We start from the raw sequence: 20,189 nt of genomic DNA on the forward strand, positions 1-20,189 counted from the left end.
CTACAGCATTTGGAGTGGATAAGCAATGAGATCCTGCTGTATAGCACAGGGAACTATATCTAGTCACTTGTGATGGAACATAATGGAGTATAATGTGAGAAAAAGAAAAAAAATATACATAGAATTGGGTCATTTTGCTATACAGCAGAAATTGACAGAACATTGTAAATCAATTATAATTTAAAAAACTAATAATACATGTAACGATACGGATGGATATCAAAGAAATTACATTAGGTGAAAGAAGCTAAACACATAAGATCACTATTGTGTGATTCAATTTATATGACATTCTAAGAAAAAGCTAAATTGTGGTGACAGAAAGCAGATCACTGTTTGCCAAGGGTCAGAGTCAGAGCAAATACTGACAACAAAGAGAATATTAGAACTTGGTGAACTGATAGAAATATTCTATATCTTGATTATGTTGGTAGTTACATAACTATATGCATTTGTTAAAACCCATTGAATTAGACACTTATGAACCTCGTTGTTTATAAGTTATACCTAAACAAAGCTGGTAAAAAAATGAAGTCCTAGAACTGAATAATAAAAGGGTCAACAATCTAATAGTTTTTAAAAGTCAAACTAATACATAAAAAACCTACCATGTTTAGATAGGGTTTATCACAGTAAATACAATACTCATTTAACATATGAAAATTACTCAATCCAAATGCATCACATTAACAGATTAAAGGATAAAAGCATATGATCATTTCAGTAGATAAGTAATTCTTTTCATCTCTCAGGGGGCAATATCTGGAGACATTTTTAGTTGTCATGACTAGGAGAGTACTACTACCCTCTGGTAGATAGAGACCAGGAATGCTGCTAAACACCCTAAAATGCACAGGGCAGACTCCAATTGAAAACCACTATTCTATACTCTACTTTCCCAACTCAACACTATATTTATGATATTTACACAAATTGCTATATCTAGTCTGTTGTTCCTTGCTTTGATAAATACTACCCAGGTGATTTCTAGAATGGTCAAACCAGTTTAATACTGTGCAAAAAAGAGTTAGCATATCCTATAAAGGGCTTCTAGAAAGGTTGTCTAAGAACTTGGCATCTTAGAACTTGGATCTCAAGAGGGTTCTCACCATTCCCTGACAAGAGTGGCTCACTGTGCCTAAACAGTTTGTATGAACAATGCGGTGCACATGTGTTGTCACAACTCACTGCAAGGGGAGTTAAGTATGACAGTGTGACTCGAATGGGAGAGGACTCTTGGAAACCAGGTACAGGTTTCAGACTTTGACCCAAGTTCCTTTTCCTTTTGCTGATTTTTCTTTGTATTCTTTAGTTGTAATGCATCATAACTATGAGTATGATTATATGCTGAGTCCTGGGACTTCTTTGAGCAAATTGCTGAACATAGGGGTGGCCTTAGGGATAGCCTCTCAACACACATTCCCATATTCAATGCAGGAGAATTTAAATGAAGACTTATTTTCAGCTGTACACTTTCATGTGTCATTTAAATTTTATACCATGTGCATGTATTACCTCTTTAAATACTTCACAAAAAGAGGAAGAGTAGTTATCAGAACAACTAGGTCACCTAATTGTAAGAATGCGACCCAAAAGATATTAGAGAACCACAGAGGTATACAGTGAAACTTTTTTACACTTCATGTGCATAAACTCAAAGAAGGTAAGGAACTTGCCCAAAGTTACCCAGAGAGTCCCTAAAGGTAGGTCTCACATCCTCAATTCCTATTTCCTAGTGAAAACATGGAATTTTTTCTCTAACGCATGTGGCCCCTCTACCTACACTTGTCATGCCCCCTATCCTAGTGTTTTCCCCTGCCTTGCAGGGGCCCACTTTCATGTGATCGGAGACCATGGTCATTCTCTCAGATTCCTGGAATATGTATATATGCTCAGAGTCCTTTCCAAAACACTGGGTCCATTGGAAATTGAACCCAACAGGAACAGAAAAGAGAAGTTGAAGAAAAATCCTACAGGTAATTGTCTAGAAGGAGAAGGAAAAAAGGAAGAGGATAGCAAAGAAAGAGTCTTAGGTCAAATCACAGTACTTTCCTAAGTCCTTATACTCTAGCAAGGGTGTAAACAACAGGGTCAGAGAGGAATCAATCCTTTACCATGGGATAAAGCAACTGAGCAGAACCAGATAGTTCACACACTCCTCCCATGGCTTCCAAATCTCTCTTAAAACCCTCTTCAAGGAGCTCCCACAGTGGCTCAGCGGAACTGAATTTGACTAGTATCCATGAGGACACAGGTTTGATCTCCAGCCTCGCTCAGTGGGTTAAGGATCTGCCGTTGCTGCAGCTCTGGTGTAGGCTGGCGGCTACAGCTCTGATCTGACCCTTAGCCTGGGAACCTCCATATGCTACAGGTGCAGCCTTAAAAAAAAAAAAAAAAACCCTCCTCAAAGGGTAAGATGCTTACGTGCTCCAGGAAGCAGGGTCCTATCTCACTGAGGTGGGGGTCATCATTGTTGTACTGTTTCTCCAGGTCTCTTACGAAGCCCATCTGAAACCTGTAGATGTCTTCAATGTTCCCAAAGATCACCTTCAGTTGCTCATCACTGAACATGTCCCTTCTCTTCCGGCACTGCTTCAGGTAGCCCTGCAGACAAAGTAAAAGGGCAGTATGGCAGTAGGTGTGAACTGATTGAAAAGAGGTAGTTTCTGAGAGCCTCATCTCTCCTAGGAGTAGTGTGCATGGGTGGAAAGGCAGTACTACAGGAATAAAATCAATCACAACAGGCAAGGAAGGCTACCTATGTATTTCATTCTGTTTCTTTTTTCCTTTCTTTTTTTACATCCGCACCTGCAGCAAGGAAGTTCCCAGGCTAGGGATTGGATTGGAACTGTAGCTACAGGCCTACACCACAGTCATGTCAACATCAGATCTATCTGTGACCTACACTGCAGCTTGTGGCAATGCTAGATCCTTAATCCACTGAGCGAGACCAGAGATTGAACCTGCATCCTCGTGGATACTATATTGAGTCCTTATCCCATTGAGCCACAATGGGAAATCCCTTCTAAACCTACAAGGGTTGATCTAGAAAACTACATGTAGTGCACTGAGCTGGAATTAGTACCTTGATACAGGATACAAACCATAGCCATGACCTCTAGGGAAGATTCCTAAAATTGCAGGGAATTAAGATGGATCAAGGAGCCTCTGGATCATCTAAACTTTGAAAAACCCTTTAGGGAAGGGCTCTTGCAAATATGTACCTCAGTGTATCCATCTCTAAAATGCATATATCATAAAAGATTTCCAGGGCCCCACCCAGTTCTGACTTTCTAGAGACATCATATATTATTTTGCCTGTTAAGTATCAGACCTGATAGGAGACCTGATAAACATCTTGAAAATAATTTCATTAAAATTAGGGAATGATGACCATGGTTGTCATGTTCACAGCTGTATCTCTAGAGTTTAAAACAGGACCTGGCATATAGCTGCTGCTTAATAAATATATGTTGAATAACTGCAAAATGACTAGCTTTTCTCATGCTAATGATGGCAAAAGGTAAGTTAGAAACAATGTTTAAATTGTTAGTTTTCAGTTCTTTTCTTCTTTCCCTTTTTGAGCCAAGAAATCCTTTCTTCAAATGAAATAAAACCATTAAAAAGTAAGAGGATGACAAAAAGAAAACATTTGCAACATGGGAAACTGGCAGGAGATTACTATCTGGGATATAAAAGGAACTTCTGTAAATAAGCAAGAAAAAATATGAGAACCTACAAGAAAATGGACTAAGAGTAGGAAGAGGACCTGGAGTGCCCTGGTGGTATGGGCAAGTAGAGCCTAGAGCAGCTAGAAACCCCTTGGCTGGTCACTTCAGGTCAATGAGCTGTCTCATCCTTTTACTTTAGTGTGCTATACAAATATTACTATTTTATATAATGTGTTATCTTCTATGTGTACACCAAAATATAAAGGCAATTGGGAAGCTTCAGGAGAGGCATAGAAAGGAAAAACCAAATGGCTAATAAATTTGAAAACTCCAGGCTTAAATATATCAATGGAAATGTCATTAAGCTATAGCATGACAAACTCAATTAGACCTAGGAAGAATTTCTTGATAGTGAAGGGTATGAAACACTAATACACATGACTGCAGAAAGGTAGTTCAGCTTTCCTAAAGCATTTGAGTACAGAATTTATTTCACAGGTATTGGATGACTGAGATTATCTTCCTCAGAGAGGAAGAGGAAGCAACTTTATGAGGCATATTTAGTTTTGCTTGCCCTGTGTCTCAGTTTCTCTGATCATAATATAAGTTAAAAGATTATAAGAGGTATTACAACCAATCATTGGTCAAGGTGACGTAAAACTAAGCTAAGAATCTTTTATCCCACTGTCTGGATTTAGAAAGAAGAAAGTCATCTTTTCAGAGAATTCATTGAAAATTATATTTTCCCTTATTGGCCTCACTGAATAACTTTGATAAAAAAACATCCTATTTCCTACTTCCTCATTTGTAAAATGAAGGTAGTTTAACTTAAATGTTTGTGGGGCACTTTCTACTCCCAGAAGTAATTAATAAATAAATGAATAAATGAATGAATGAATATTTTCTAATAGATGTCTAATAGATGGTGACCTTTTTTTCTATACTGAATGCAGTATTTAGAGATCTCCCTTAACCTACAGAAGGAGTAGATTATTCCATGTTAACATATTCATGCTTGAGTTGAGATATGCCTTCATGGGTGCAGAGGAAGACATGGCATAAAATGCAGAAGTAACTTGGATCACTACCACAACTTTCTCTAGTGACAGTATATCTAAATATCATAGAATCAGAGAGAAAATAAGACCCAGATAGCACTTAAAGAGCAAGTCTTCCAAATTGCTCATTTAAGAGTTAGGGAACAAGGAGTTTTTGTCATGGTGCAACAGAAATGAGGTTTTTGGTTCGATCCCTGACCTCACTTAGTGGGTTAAAGATCCAGTGTTGCCATTGCTGTGGCTGTGGCATAGGCCAGCGGCTACAGCTCCAATTAGACCCCTAGCCTGGCGACCTCCATATGCCAAGGGTGCAGCCCTAAAAAGAAAAAAAAAAGAGTTGGGGAACAAGGTCTAGGATGGAAAAGATTCACCTGAATTTCTCAGTCAGTCAGTGACTAAGGTAGGACCTGAACCTAGGACTCTCAATTCTTACTTTGCTATTCTTTCTTATAAACCATATTGCTACTCATCACATTTGGTTTAGAGGTGATACAACCCTGAGCTAAAACACTGTCTTCTGGCCCAGCTAGACACACCTTTCTCTACCCTTCTTTTCTGTGGCTAAACATTCCTTTGACACCTGTAATTGCAGAGTGAGACAAAGAGATATTTCCTATTTAAACCCTTAGCTTCAGCATCAAGAATAATTAAGAGATACAGAACTCACAGATTTCCAACAATAGCTTTGTTTGGGTTGGCCAGATTAAGACAATTCCTCAAAGTAGGAACATAGCACTCCCTCTTTTGGAAAGATAAATACTTGCATTGATGTCCTGAGCCCATGACCTGTTGGAAGAGGCCAAGACGCTTGAAAGTTGGGAACAAAATCCTTCTAAGACTAAATAACTCCCACTGGGCCAATGCCTAAGAACTTTGGGAAAGTAATTTTGACTCTGTTGATCTAGAAAATATAAATAACAATAAAAACTTATTTCCTGTCTGACAAATCAAATGGCATAAGATACAAATATACTTTGCCAAAATAATACATGCACATGAGCACTTATATTTAATTCTGACTTTCAACAATGTTTGTTGAATAGCTACCATCTGCCAAGTACTGTGGTAGGTGTTGAGGATGTATCAGCATATCAATAGGCAAAAACCCCTGTCTCTCATGGAATTTACATTCTAGTGGGGGAGAAGGGAAATAAATAAAACATATATATAATATGTCATAAATGTTGCATATGTCATAATATTGCATATGTCACAATATGCAAAATATATAATATGTCATAAAGCAGTAAATGCAATGGATAAAAATAAAACAGGTTAGTGCAAAGTTGCAGTTTTAAAAAGAATGATCATGGAAGGTCTCAAGGAAAAGATGGTATTGAGGAAAGGCTTGAAGGGGGTGAGACAGGGAGCCATGTAGACATCTGAGGGAAGAGTGCTCTAGGCAGAAGGGAAAGCCAGTGAAAAGGCTATGAGGGGGAGCATGTCAGGTCTTTTTAAAGAACAGAAAGAGGTCATTAACTGAAGTAGTGAAAGCATGTGGGAAAGGAGCAAGAGATGAAGTCAGAGAGGCAAGGGGGGTTTGATCACATAGGCCTTTGTAAGTAATAATGAGACTCTGGCTTTTAGTCAGGAAGAAATGATAAGCCATTGGAAAGTTTTGAGCAGAGGAATGATATAAACTGACTTAGGTCTTGAGAGCATCCCTTGGCTGATGGGTAAATAACAGACTGTACTTATATTACAGACCATATGACACTATAAGAAAGCTATCAATCTTTTAGCACTGCTTCCCAAACTTTAAAATGTATTGTTAAGTCAAGTGTGAACCTTGTTAAAATGCAGGTTTGAACTCAGGTCTGGAGTTGAGCTAAAGATTATGCATTTCTTTTTCTTTGTCTTTTTTTTTTTTTTGTCTTTTTGCCTTTTCTAGGGCTGCTCCCCTGGCATATAGAGGTTCTCAGGCTTGGGGTCAAATCAGAGCTGTTGCCACCGGCCTACACCAGAGCCACAGCAATGCGCTGGATCCTTAACCCGATGAGCGAGGCCAGGGATGGAACCCGCAACCTCATAGCTCCTAGTCGGATTCGTTAACCCCTGGGCCATGATGGGAACTCCAAAGAGTATGTATTTCTAACAAGCTTCCAGTTGATTCAGATGCTGTTGGGCTAGGGCAGAACAGTTTGAGGGTAGAAGCTATGTCCAAAGCCTGGCATGGAGCAGAACTCCAACTAAATTTTTGCTGAATGAATCATGCATTGATGATTTGATGCCCAATGCCACATAACACATTCAAGAGGGTAATTTTTTTTAAGTTTTATTGATGTATAATTGGTTTACAGTTTTATGATAATTTCTGCTGTACAACAAAGTGATTCAGTTATACATATACACACATCCATTCTTTTTCAGATTATTTTCCCAGATAGATCATCACAGAACATTGGATAGAGTTCCCTGTGCTGTACAGCAGGTCCTCACTGACCAACCATTCCATATACCTCAGGGTGCATACGCCAATCCCAAACCCCAGTCCACCCCTCCTCCCAACCTGTCCCTTTTGGTAACCATAAGTTTGTTTTCAAACTCTATATCTGTTTATGTTCTGCAAGTAAGTTCATTTGGATCCTTGTTTAGATACCACATATAATTGATACCATGTGATGCTTGTCTTTGTCAGACTTACTTCCCTTAGTATGATAATCCCTAGGTCAGGAAGGCAATATTTTATTTTATTTTTATTTATTTATTTATTTTTTTTGTCTTCTGTCTTTTTTTAGGGCCACACCAGAGGCATATGGAGGTTCCCAGGCTAGGGGTCTAATCGGAGCTGTTGCTGCCAGCCTACGCCAGAGACACAGCAACACCAGATCCTAGCCATGTCTGTGACCTAAACCACAGCTCATGGCAACGCTGGGTCCTTAACCCACTGAGTGAGGCCAGGGATCAAACCCACAACCTCATGGTTCCTAGTCGGATTTGTTTCCACTGCGCCACAACAGGAACTCCAGGAAGGCAATATTTAAAAAAAAAATCAGCCATTTCTGTGGAGGTAGGAGGAAGAGAAAAAGATAAGAGAGACATGGATGAGTGGGTGAATAGATGAAAAGGGAAGGAGGGAAAGTAAAACTAAGTTTCCCCAAATACAACATTAGGTTCACTTAATTTCCTAAATAACTTTAAGAGGTTAGTAAAATGAAGCCCACTGGACAAATTTGAAAATCGAAGGTGAGAGGAGTTAAGGAGGACGTTTGAGGCCATAGGGTTAATTAGTTTCTAAATTAAGATGTGAAAGCTAGCACTCTATGTCCCCAGAGCCCTTATTCTTTCCACCCTACCTTACCTCCTTGGGGAAGGGGAAGGAAATAACATTTAATCTTCCTGGGAGGGGTGAGAAATGAGTTAGGTAAAGAAAGTTAAGGCTCAAAATCCTTGGCCTTAATCTTTTCAGAACTGTACTGTCCAATATGGTCACCATGAGTCATATGTGGCTATTAAGATTAAAATTAAATAAAATTTAAAATTCCATTTCTCAGTCACACTCTCCACATCTCAAGTGTTCAATAGCCATAGATAGCTGGCCAGTGGCCACTGTGTTGTACAATTCAGATACAGAATATTTTTATCACTGCAGGAAATTCCATTAGGCAGCACTGCTCTAAAGAAACATGAACTTTGAAAAACGTTTCAGCTGTACTATGGCCCTGATGCTACTCAGCAGGGCTGAAGGACAGAAAGTAGGACCTGATACCTCATCTGGAAGGAAGATGATAAATATATTCAGAATTTGTCCTGGGTCAAGGAGAATGCTATAGTGTGTGTGTTGGGGGGGTGTTTTATAAAAATATTATTTTCTCTATTTCTCAGTGGTTTTACCATACTGTTAGTAAAATGTCTTTGTAAATGTCAACTTGTCTCTGCTGAGCTTAAAGCATTGTGAGAAAAATGGTTTCTCGTTCTCACTCAAGTCAGAGAGATGGAAGGGATGTAGTTAGAGAATATGGAGCCACAGTTCCTGGAGGGCAGACTGGCATAGTGGAAGAGCTGAAACTTGTCCTATCAGCCTTTATACTGGGTAGATTTCTCTCCCTAAGCTCTTTTCTGCTAAAACACAAAACCAGTGTGCACTAAGTGAAGGAAGAAGACCGGCAGCATTAGTATTACCAGGGATACTTAAAAAACACAGAGATGCCTGTAGTTTACCCCAGTTTGAGAATTCACAACTTTGTGGGTGTGGTAAAAGAGGGCTAGAATCTGCATGTTTAACAAGCTCTCTCAGGGACTCTCATGCAAATTCAAGTTTGGGAACCACCAGCTTGGAGGGAGATGTGTGTTGCTATAATGAGTTCAGGCCCTTACAGGGGGTAACAACAACTGAATCAGACACCAAGAGGATAATGGTAGAGATTTTGGGGAGGGGACCAAGGGAAGCAGAGAGAGAGAGAGAAGCATGAATATGAAAGTGAGACAGGTAGATAGCAAAAAGGGGAGAATCAAACAGAGACTGAGAAACCGAAAGGAGCAGTTTCACCCATTGAACAGAATCTAAGAGGCTAGTCCAGTTGTATTTTCTAACATCTTTGGACTGTCACTTCTTCAAGGAAATGCTCTTTATCCTACCCTGAGTGATAATGTGCCATCCATAGCTGAGCCTACCTCACAAATGTCCTTGAGGTGCTTGATGTAATGACGCTCGGTGCTCATGATCTCATTGATGACGTTGGCCCGCATCTGGTCCCGGTTCTGGAGTGGCCGGCCCAGACAGAGGCAGTCTGAGTTAGGGTCCAGGTGCCCATTCTGAACATCACTGGGCCCTTCCTCCACCCCATCCTCCTGGTTGACCCAGAGCTGTGGAGGCAGGCAGAAGAATAATGGGTTAGCTTCCTTCTTGGAGAAGTTTCCAGCTAAGTAGAAAAATGATAAGTGAAATTCTTCAGGTATTCAGAGAGCTTTCAACCAGAGGCTCCTTCAACTGAATGCCAGGCCTGGCTCTAGGTGATTTGCTAGCCCTAGGTATGAGTTTATTCCTCTATAGGTCTCTGGTGACTTATCCATAAAATGGAGGATATGGAAGGGTAGGATTAAATAATCTCTAAGAGACTTCTCAGCTAAGAAGTTTTCAGAGGAGAAAAGAATTAAGGCAAATATAACTCATTCATTCTGGAACATATATAGGTAACATATCTGGATCAAAATATAAGGATTAAACTATATATCTTGAAAGTAGAGGGGTCCGAGATGGTGACACAGGAAGGCCCTGAACTCATCTCTTGCCACAGACACACTGATTTAGACCTATATAGAGAGCATTTCTTGGTGGCTGATTGAATACATACTGTACAATGAAGGACCACAAAGAAATGGGTAGTAAAGATGGAGACATGGTATCAATGGGAACCATACCTCAAAAGTAGCAATATGTTGTAGGGAAGGATATTGCTGAGGAGCATAAACACAGACTTACCTACCCTTTGAAAATGGAAAAAAAAAACACAACACAGCATTTTAAAGAGCACCTAGACTGTACAGTAAGGTAATCAATTTAATAACCCTAGAGTTTCCATCAAATAAGCAAATAACTACTGGAGCCCTCTCTAGGGTCAGAGGGATGGGTGAGTACCCCTCCTCCACCCAAACTACACCTGCTCATGCTCCAGAATCTCTACCAAGGCAACCTAGGCTGAGAGACTGCCCATGGCTAGGGCTTTGTCCAGTTCCAGCTGCAGCACCAAGGTAGCCTTGGGTGCAACTTTCCTCAGGGACTGCTTGTGGCCTGGGCTTACTCCAGCCCTAGCCACCTCACGAAGGCAGTCTCAGGCATAGTTCCCCACAGAGACTATTTCCAGCCCATACCCATTCCAGTCAGCCTGCCAAAGCCACCAGAAACAAGCAGTCTTACAAGGGGCACTCTCGACCAGGCCACCCCTACAAAACCAGGAAGGGATATCTGGTAACTAATTCACAGAAACAAAAACCAAAAGTCAAACAAAATGAGGAGACAGAGGAATATGCCCTCCCCAAAAAAAACTTCAGGAAAAAAAAAACCTAATGAAACTTAGATAAGGAATTCATTTCATATGGAAGTCAAGTAAACGGCCATAAGAATGTTTGCTTAACTCAGAAGAATGGAGGAGTTCAGTGAAAATTTCAGCAAAGACTTTGAGTAAGAAAGAAACCATCTGAACAAAAGAACACAATAACTGAGGAGTTCCCATCATGGCTCAATGGTTAACGAATCCAACTAGGAACCATGAGGTTATGGGTTTGGTCCCTGGCCTCGCTCAGTGGGTTAAGGGTCCAGCGTTGCCATGAGCTGTGGTATAGGTCACAGACATAGCTCAGATCCTGAGTTGCTGTGTCTCTGGCGTAGGTTGGCAGCAACAGCTCCGATTATACCCCTAGCCTGGGAACATCCATATGCTACAAGTGTGGGCCTAGAAAAGGCAAAAAAAGACAAAAAGAAAAAAAAAATAATATAGTAACTGAAATTAAAAAACATCACTAGAGGAAATAAACAGCAGACTAGGTGATATGGAAGTACAGATGTGTGGTCTGGAAGAAAGAATAGTGGAAATAACCCATTTCGAGCAGTAAGAAAAATTTTTTAAAGTGAGGAGAGCTTAAGGGAGCTCTAAGGCAACATCAAGCATACTAACATTCACATATAGAGGTCCCAGAAAAAGGAGAGAGAAAAGAGGACAGAAAAATTACTTGAAGAAATAATGGCTGAAAACTTCCCTAATACAGGGAAGGAAACAGACATCCAGGTACAGGAAGCATAGATTTCCAAACAAGATGAACCCAAAGAGATTCACACCAAGATATAATTAAAATGTCAAAACTTAAAGATAAAGAGAGTATCTTAAAGACACTAAGAGTAAAATAACTAATCACTCACAAGAGAAACCCCATAAGATTATCAGCTAATTTTTCAGCAGAAACTTTACAGGCCAGAAGGGAGTGATGGGATACATTTGAAATGCTGAAAGGGAAAAACATAACATATAATACTATATCCAGCAACATTATCATTCAGAATTGAAGAAGAGATAGTTTCCCAGACAAGCAAAAACTAAATGATTCAATTCCACTAAATTAGTCTTACAAGAAATGTTAATGTATATTCTTTAAGCAGAAATGAAAAGGCTACAACTAGAAATAAGAAAATGTATGAAAGAAAACAATCTCAACAGTAAAGACAAATACATAGTAAAGGCAGTATATCAGTCACTTAAACAGCTATGGCTAAAAGATAAAATTGGTACAATTAACTACTACTACACTACTTAGTTAAGGGATACACAAAATAAAATGATGTAAAATATGACATTAAAAACATAAAATATGGGATGAGGAAGTAAAAATGTAGTGCTCTAAGAATGCGTTCAAACTGTTAGCTTGACAGACAGCTATATACAGCTTGAACCTCATGGCAACCATAAACTAAAAACCTACAATGGATATACAAAAATCAATGAGCAAGAAATCCTAACAAAACACTAAAAGAATCCATTAAACTACAAGGGAAGACCAACAGAAGACAGCAACAAAGAAGATCTAAAAAAAATCAGAAAACAATTAACAAAATGGCAATAAATGCATATCTATAATAATTATGTTAATGTTATGTGCTAAACACTCTATTCCAAAATATACAGGATAGTTGAATGAATAAAAAGCAGGACCTATGTATATGCTGCTTATAAGAGACTCACTGCATATCTAAAGGCACATATAAACTAAAAGGGAAGGGATGGAAAAAGATATTCCATGCAAATGAAAAAGAAAGCTAGGTTAGCAATATTCATACAGACAAAATAAACTTTAAAACAAAGACTTTAACAAAAGAAAGGGAAGGGCATTATATAATGATAAAGGAATCAGCCTAACAAGAGGATATTTATAAACATTTATGCATCCAATATAAAGCACTTAAATATATGAAACAAATATTAACAGAAATAAAATAATTTGACAGTAATACAATAATAGTAGGGGAATTTAATACCCCACTTACATCAATGGATAGATCATCCAGATAGAAAATCAATAAACACCAATCTTAAACAACACAGTGACCAGATGGATTTAGATATATAAAGCACATTCCATCCAAAAGCAGCAGAATACACATTCATTTCAAGTGCACAAGGAACATTCTCCAGAACAGATCACATGCTAGGCCACAAAATAAGTCTCAATAAATTTAAGAAAACTGAAATCATATCAAGAATCTTTTCCGGAGTTCCCATCGTGGCGCAGTGGTTAACGAATCTGACTAGGAACCATGAGGTACGGGTTCAGTCCCTGCCCTTGCTCAGTGGGTCAAGGATCCGACGTTGCCGTGAGCTGTGGTGTAGGTTGCAGACGCGGCTCGGATCCCGCATTGCTGTGGCTCTGGCGTAGGCCAGCGGCTGCAGCTCCGATTAGACCCCTAGCCTGGGAAACTCCATATGCTGCAGGAGCGGCCCAAGAAATGGCAAAAAGACAAAAAAATAAAAATAATACAAAAAGAATCTTTTCCATGCACAGAGGTATGAAGCTAAAAAGTGAATATAAAAAGAAACATGAAAAACAGGGAGACTAAATAACATGCTACTAAGGAACCAATGGGTTAATGAAGAAATCAAAGAGGAAATCAAAAATTACCTGAAGACAAATGAAAATGGAAACACAACTGTCCAAAAGCTATGGAATGCATAGATTGTGTGTATTTATACACACACGTACAAATGCAATGGAGTATTACTCAGCTACAAAAAAGAATGAAGTCTTGCACTTGCAACAACATGGATAAATCTAGAGGGTATTATGCTAAGTGCAATAAGTCAGACAGAGAAAGACAAATACTGTATGATTTTATTTATATGTGGAATCTAAACAAAACAAATGAACAAACAAATCAAAAAAGAAACTGAGTCATGAATACAAACATACTAGTTGTTGCCATAGGGAGAGAGTTGGGGGACAGACAAAATCAGTGAAGGGCATTAAGAGGTACAAATTCATCTATAACATAAATAAATCACAGGGATATAATGTACACATAGGGTATACAATCAATAATATTGTAACAACTCTGTATGGTGGACTATAGCTGGTCTTAATGCAGTGATCATTTCATAATGTATAAAAATATAGAATCACTATGCTATACACCTGAAACTAATATAATATCGCATATTAATTATAACTCAGATTTTAAAAAGCCATACGTCTTGGATGCCACATCTGGATAATTATTGAACACACTAATGTGCTTAGAGAACAAAGTTATATACTGGAGTAGGCATATCTATACTGGGCCTCTGGTGTATATTTTCATCAAAGGATATAAAATAATCTTCAAATTTTTAAAAACTCCTTGGTTTTGCAAAGATATCTACTTACTCAGAGTTGGAGTGGAGATGGCAGAATGTTCCCACACTACATAATAGCAATAGCTTTGGATTGAGTACTTAGTATATATTAGTCACTATGCTAAGAGCTTTCAATGAAGTATATTATTAAGTCCTGCAGGCAGGTACTATTATTACCACTACTTCTATTTCACAGAAGAGGATACTGAAGCTTAGAAAAGTTAAACAATTTGTCTCAAGTCACACAGTTAGGAAGCAGAGATGCTGGGATAAGGGTCAGGCAGTCTGACTCCAGAGCCTAGGTCTTTAACCACTGTGCTAGCACCTTTGCGCTCCTTGCTTAAAAGAGACAGAATTTGGGCCAAAGTGAACTGAGAATTGTTAAAATCCTCAGAAATGTGTATAGCTGATATAAATTGAGACTATTCATCCCAAAACATGTAGGAAAAGGGATTCAGGAAAAAAAAATCTCCTTTGGGGAGGCTGGCTGAGGTTTCTCTGGATCAGGATGGTTTACATTAAATCAGGGAGACAGCTCATTTTATCCCAGTCCTAGGAAGTAGGAAAACCAGAAGCAGGGCAAAAAGGAAGGGTAGGACCCAGGAAGAATGATAAAATCTACCAGGGGATTTAGCCAAAGAGCTTGCCAGTTGTCTCAATAGCCTTAACCAATAGTCCATCTTTCCCTCTGTACCACCTAGCTTTTCCCACATTCCTGCCTCAAGAACCAGAGATTACACAACTTAGATGAACTCCCATTTCTGTCACCAGAAAAGCCTCATGGTGAGTGGCCTTAGAGGGACAGAGAGTTTGGAAAGAAACTAGAGGGACAGTAGTTAATTCACAACTCTATGTATTCTCCTACTTCCTTTTCCTAACAAGGTAGGGGGCATGATTACCATCTAGTAACCTAGGAATGTCACCAGCTTATATTCGACTTATTTGCCACAGGCAAAAATAAGTAGGGCTCACTTAATTTTAATACATTTTGCATACACAGCTAAGTGTACAATAATCTATCTATGCCCAGAATCCATCAAGTTCTTCAAATGCTGTATTGAAAATCTCCTTCCAGCTTCCAAAGGTCATCTTTATATCTTCAATACGCTAATAGCTTCCACTTAACATAATCAATAGGCAACAATGTGAGAGGATTACTCAAGGAATAAGTCTTTTCAAAAAAGTGATTCTTTCTTGGCATTGAAGCAAATACATCATATGCATGACACTGCCTATTTGTAACAATAAAAACCTCATCCTCTAATAATCCCATTAGCTTTTCCCAGCTTCACAAAGCAAGCTAAACCCTGCTATGAAAACGGTACAATATGCAGGTCTTCAGGAGATAAGAAGCATTACTTTTCTTGTCAGGAGTTTAAGACAAGCCACGTCAAAATGTTAAATATTGACCTGAGAAAATATTCATGATGTTGATGTCAGAGAGTGTTTTCCCTATGTTTTCTTCTAGGAGTTTGATGGTGTCCTGTCGTATATTTAAGTCTTTCAGCCATTTGGAGTTTATTGTTGTGCATGGTGTGAGGGTGTGTTCTAGTTTCATTGCTTTGCATGCAGCTGTCCAGGTTTCCCAGCAATGCTTGCTGAATAGACTTTCTTTTTCCCATTTTATGTTCTTGCCTCCCTCAGGTCAGTCGCCCAAAGCAATAGAAATTAGAGCAAAAATAAACCCATGGGACCTAATCAAATTGACAAGCTTTTGCACAGCAAAGGAAACCAAAAAGACAACTTTCAGAATGGGAGAAAACAGTGTCAAATGATGCAACGGACAAGGGCTTAATCTCTTGAATATATAAACAACTTATACAACCCAACAGCAAAAAAGCCAATCACCCAATGGAAAAATGGGCAAAAGACCTGAATAGACATTTCTCCAAAGAAGATATACAGATGGCCAACAAACACATGAAAAAATGCTCAACATCGCTGATTATAAGAGAAATGCAAATCAAAACTCCCATGAGATACCACCTCACACCAGTCAGAATGGCCATCATTCAAAAATCCACAAATAACAAGTGCTGGAGGGGCTGTGGAGAAAAGGGAACCCTCCTGCACTGTTGGTGGGAATGTAGACTGGTGCAGCCACTGTGGAGAACAGTTTGGAGATACCTTAGAAATCTATACATAGAACTTCCATATGACCCCGCAATCCCACTCTTGGGCATCTATCCGGACAAAACTCTACTTAAAAGAGACACATGCACCCGCATGGTCATTGCAGCACTATTCACAATAGCCAGGGCATGGAAACAACCCAAATGTCCATCAACAGATGATTTGATTCAGAAGAAGTGGTATATATACACAATGGTATACTACTAAGCCATAAAAACAAATGACATAATGCCATTTGCAGCAACATGGATGGAACTAGAGAATCTCATACTGAGTGAAATGAGCCAGAAAGACAAAGACAAATATCATATGATATCACTTATAATTGGAATCTAATATCCAGCACAAATGAACATCTCCTCAGAAAAGAAAATCATGTCCTTGGAGAAAAGACTTGTGGCTGCCTGATGGGAAGGGGAGGGAGTGGGAGGGATCGGGAGCTTGGGCTTATCAGACACAACTTAGAATAGATTTACAAGGAGATCCTGCTGAGTAGCATTGAGAACTTTGTCTAGATACTCATGTTGCAACAGAACAAAGGGTAGGGAAAAAAATGTAATTGTAATGTATACATGTAAGGATAACTTGATCCCCTTGCTGTACAGTGGGAAAATTAAAAAAAAAAATGTTAAATATTGGATTTTGGACAGCTTGAATGAGATGACACTTTGGAACAGTTCCAGTGGGAAGTAGCACAGAATATTGTCAAGGGAGGGCATGGGGAAAGCCAGGGCAAGACAAAATCATATTTAGGTTCAAACCATGCTCCAAATAACAATGAGAAGGCAGGAAGGCAACTGCAACCAGGTAGATACAGATTCCTTACACCGAATTTGGTGGAGAAAACCCTTCTGGGTATAACTAAAGACTTGGGGGCAGAAACATTCATAGGGAGCCTTGAGAAGACAAAATCTTTATCTATGACATTGCAACAACCCCAGAAGCCCACTATTTGGGTTAAAATGCTGCCCAAAAGAACAAATGGTAGATTCATTCATTCATTAAATCTAGTAAGTGTTTACTATGTACCAGATACTGGAGATACAACAGCAACAGACAAAACTCTCTGCCTTTTATGGAGCTGATATGAAGTGAAGATGTTTCTTAGCATGGGAAAAGGTGTCATGTAAAGCCCAATTCCTGTGCCCCCCACCAGGCCCAGGTTCTCACAAAAGATACCTGGGCAGGAAGCTACAACTTTCTGGTCTAACCTCTAAGTCCTCTGCTGGCTCGCTTGCACATCAAGGTGCAGTGACAAAGGTCAGTTCAAGAGCTCACTTTCCCTGGGTATGATGTCAGTCCGGAGTACTACCATATCAATCCCCTGTCCAACAACTTGTGCAGGCTAATTCATATCTGTTCACAACTGTAACACAACACTCTGTTTTGTCAAGACTCTAATGAGCACAAAAGGGGTCCTGGGTGACAAGTAAGAATATAGTAAGTAAATAAGAAGACAGACAATGTCCCAAGCCTGGAAAGTCAGAAGGCTTTCTTGAAAGCCATTTCAGATTACTTGAAGACTGTTACCTTCAGCCTTCATTGAACTCTAGGTTTCCTTGTGACACAATGGGTTAAGGATCTGGCATTGTGACTGCAGAGGCTTGGGCTGCTGCTGTGGTGTGGGTTCAGTCCCTGGCCTGGCAACTTGCACATGCCACAAGTTCAGTCAAAAGAAAGGGAAAGAAGGAAGGGATGGAGGAAGGGAGGGAGGGAGAAAGGAAGGAAGGAATGAACAAACTAATGAACAAAGGAAGAAAGACAATTACATTCAAGTAGCAACAGAAGGAACAAAATATATAAGAACATATTTAACAGAAGAAATATAAGATTTGTACACTGAAAACTGCAAAACATTGCTAAAAGAAAGTAAATAGATATCTCGTGCATGGATTGGAAGGTTTAATATTGTTCAGGTGGTAATAATCTGCAAAATAATTCAAATTTAACACAACCCTCTCAAAACTCTTGGCTTGCTTCTTTACAAAAACTGACAAGATAATTCCAAATTTCACATGGGAATTCAGGAGACCCAAAGTAACCAAAATAAGTTTGAAAAAGAAGGACAAAGTTGGAAGACTCATACTTCCTGATTTCAGATTTACTACAAACCATTAGTAACCAAAGAGTGTGGTACTGTCATAGGAACAGAAATAAGATTAATGAAATAAATGGAGGTACATTTATGTTGAATTAATATTTTTTCAAAGTTTTCAAGACACATCAGGAGAGATAGTACATAATCTTTTCAACAAATTGTGCTGGGATAACTGCATATCCACATGCAAAAGACTAAATATAGACCTATAATTTATAATATTATATATATACATATATATATGCGAAATGGAACAAAGACCTAAATGTGAGAGGTAAAATTATAAAACATGTCAAAGAAAATACTGAAGCAAATTTTTGTGACTTTGGGCTAGGCTAGTTTCTTATACTAGACACTTAGAACACAAGTAGCCAAAGGAAAAAAAACATAAATTAGGATGCATCAAAATTAAAAACTTTTGCATTATAAATAATAGCATCAAGAAAATGAAACAATCCAAAGAATGGGAGAAAATATTTGTATATCATATATCTGATAAGGATCTAGTATCCAGAATATGTAAAATTCAATAACAAAATGGGAAATAACCCACTTAAAATAAGCCAAACATCTGAACAGACATTCTTCCAAAGATGCATAAACAGCAATAAACACATAAAAAGATGCTCAACACCATTAGCCATCAGGGAAATACAAATAAAAATCACAATGAGATACCACTTCACACTCACTAGGATGGCTGTAATAAAAAGAAAGGACAATAACATTTGTTGATGAGAATATGGAGAAATTGACGCCCTCATATTCTGATGGTAGAAATGTACAGCCACTGTGAAAAATATCTTGGCAGTTCTTCAAAAAGTTAAACACATACCTACTATATAACCCATCAATTCTATTTCTAGGTACATACTAAAGAGAACTTAAGACAAGTGTTCACATTAAAACTTACATACAAATGTTCAGAGCAGCATTATTCATAATAGCCAAAAAGTGAAAACAATCCAAAGGTTCATTAACTTATGAGAATATATTTGTGGATTTGTCTATTTCTCCATTTTGCTTTGTACCTATAATTTGGAGCTCTGTTAGCAGATATTTCACATTTAGGATTGGCATGTATTCTTGATGAATGGACCTTAGCATCGTAATAAAATATCCCTTTTTAGACAAATGTTCATATATGCACATGCATACATATGTGTGTACATATATTAAAATGTTAAAATGATAAAATTTTTGCATATTCATTACTTCTTTATATAAATAAACGCAAAGTTAAAACAGTCTAGATAAGGTCAAATTTCTCCTTTGACTACTTCCCATCCTAGTTGTTTTCTACCTTTCCTGAAGAAACCATGGTTAAGGATTTTGTGTGTAATCCTTACTAATCTTTTTCCAATCATTTATATAAATAACAATTGGTCATTGTTCCATGTTAAACTGATACACGCTCATCTCTTGGTACATACTCTTCAGCATCTTTAGTAGCCCCTCCCTCCAAATAGATTAGGGCTTCTTAAAGGAGAGGTGCCATCACATCCATTCCATAGCTCTCTCAGGTCCCAGCATGATGCCCTAACACCTGTGAAGAGTTCAATAAGGGTTTGAATTGTGTCATAGAAAGCCAGTCTATGGGAAACTGCTGTATAGCACAGGGAACTCTAAAATATTTAGGGGAAAAGAATCTGAAAAAGAATGGAGGTGTGTATACATATAACTGAATCACTTTTGTTGTACAGCAGCAATTATCAAAATATTGTAAATCAAATATACTTCAATAAAACTTAAAAAAAAAGAAAAAAGAAAGCCAGCCTACCCCTGGCTCTAGCAGTGTGATGTTTCTGAGAATGGATGGGTAAGCAATATTGTATAAATGTCCCTTCAATATTTTCAAAGTCCAAATGTAGCCAGCTAATGAAAAGTGAGTCACCCTCTTCGAAAGTGAAGG

At 38.5% G+C, this 20,189-nt stretch overlaps 1 protein-coding gene across 13 annotated transcripts in view; it reads right to left on the minus strand.

Moving 5' to 3' along the window:
- The window catches only part of ARHGEF9 (Cdc42 guanine nucleotide exchange factor 9), a 418,114-nt gene that overhangs the window by 77,796 nt on the left and 320,129 nt on the right, over positions 1–20,189 (minus strand). For all 13 annotated transcript variants that reach the window (XM_085006210.1, XM_085006208.1, XM_085006204.1 and 10 more), the window contains 2 exons: positions 9,344–9,535; positions 2,425–2,604 (listed from right to left, as the gene is read on the minus strand). In XM_085006210.1, coding sequence (XP_084862336.1) covers positions 2,425–2,604; positions 9,344–9,418 — 255 coding nt within the window. In that variant the 5' untranslated portion in view covers positions 9,419–9,535. The remainder of the gene's footprint in view (positions 1–2,424; positions 2,605–9,343; positions 9,536–20,189) is intronic.

This window comes from Sus scrofa, chromosome X (assembly GCF_054392235.1).
Source record: "Sus scrofa isolate SSC_HxYL_T2T_F1_AM1 chromosome X, Sscrofa_HxYL_maternal_Yorkshire_Landrace_v2.0, whole genome shotgun sequence".
Classification (NCBI taxonomy): Eukaryota; Metazoa; Chordata; class Mammalia; order Artiodactyla; family Suidae; genus Sus; species Sus scrofa.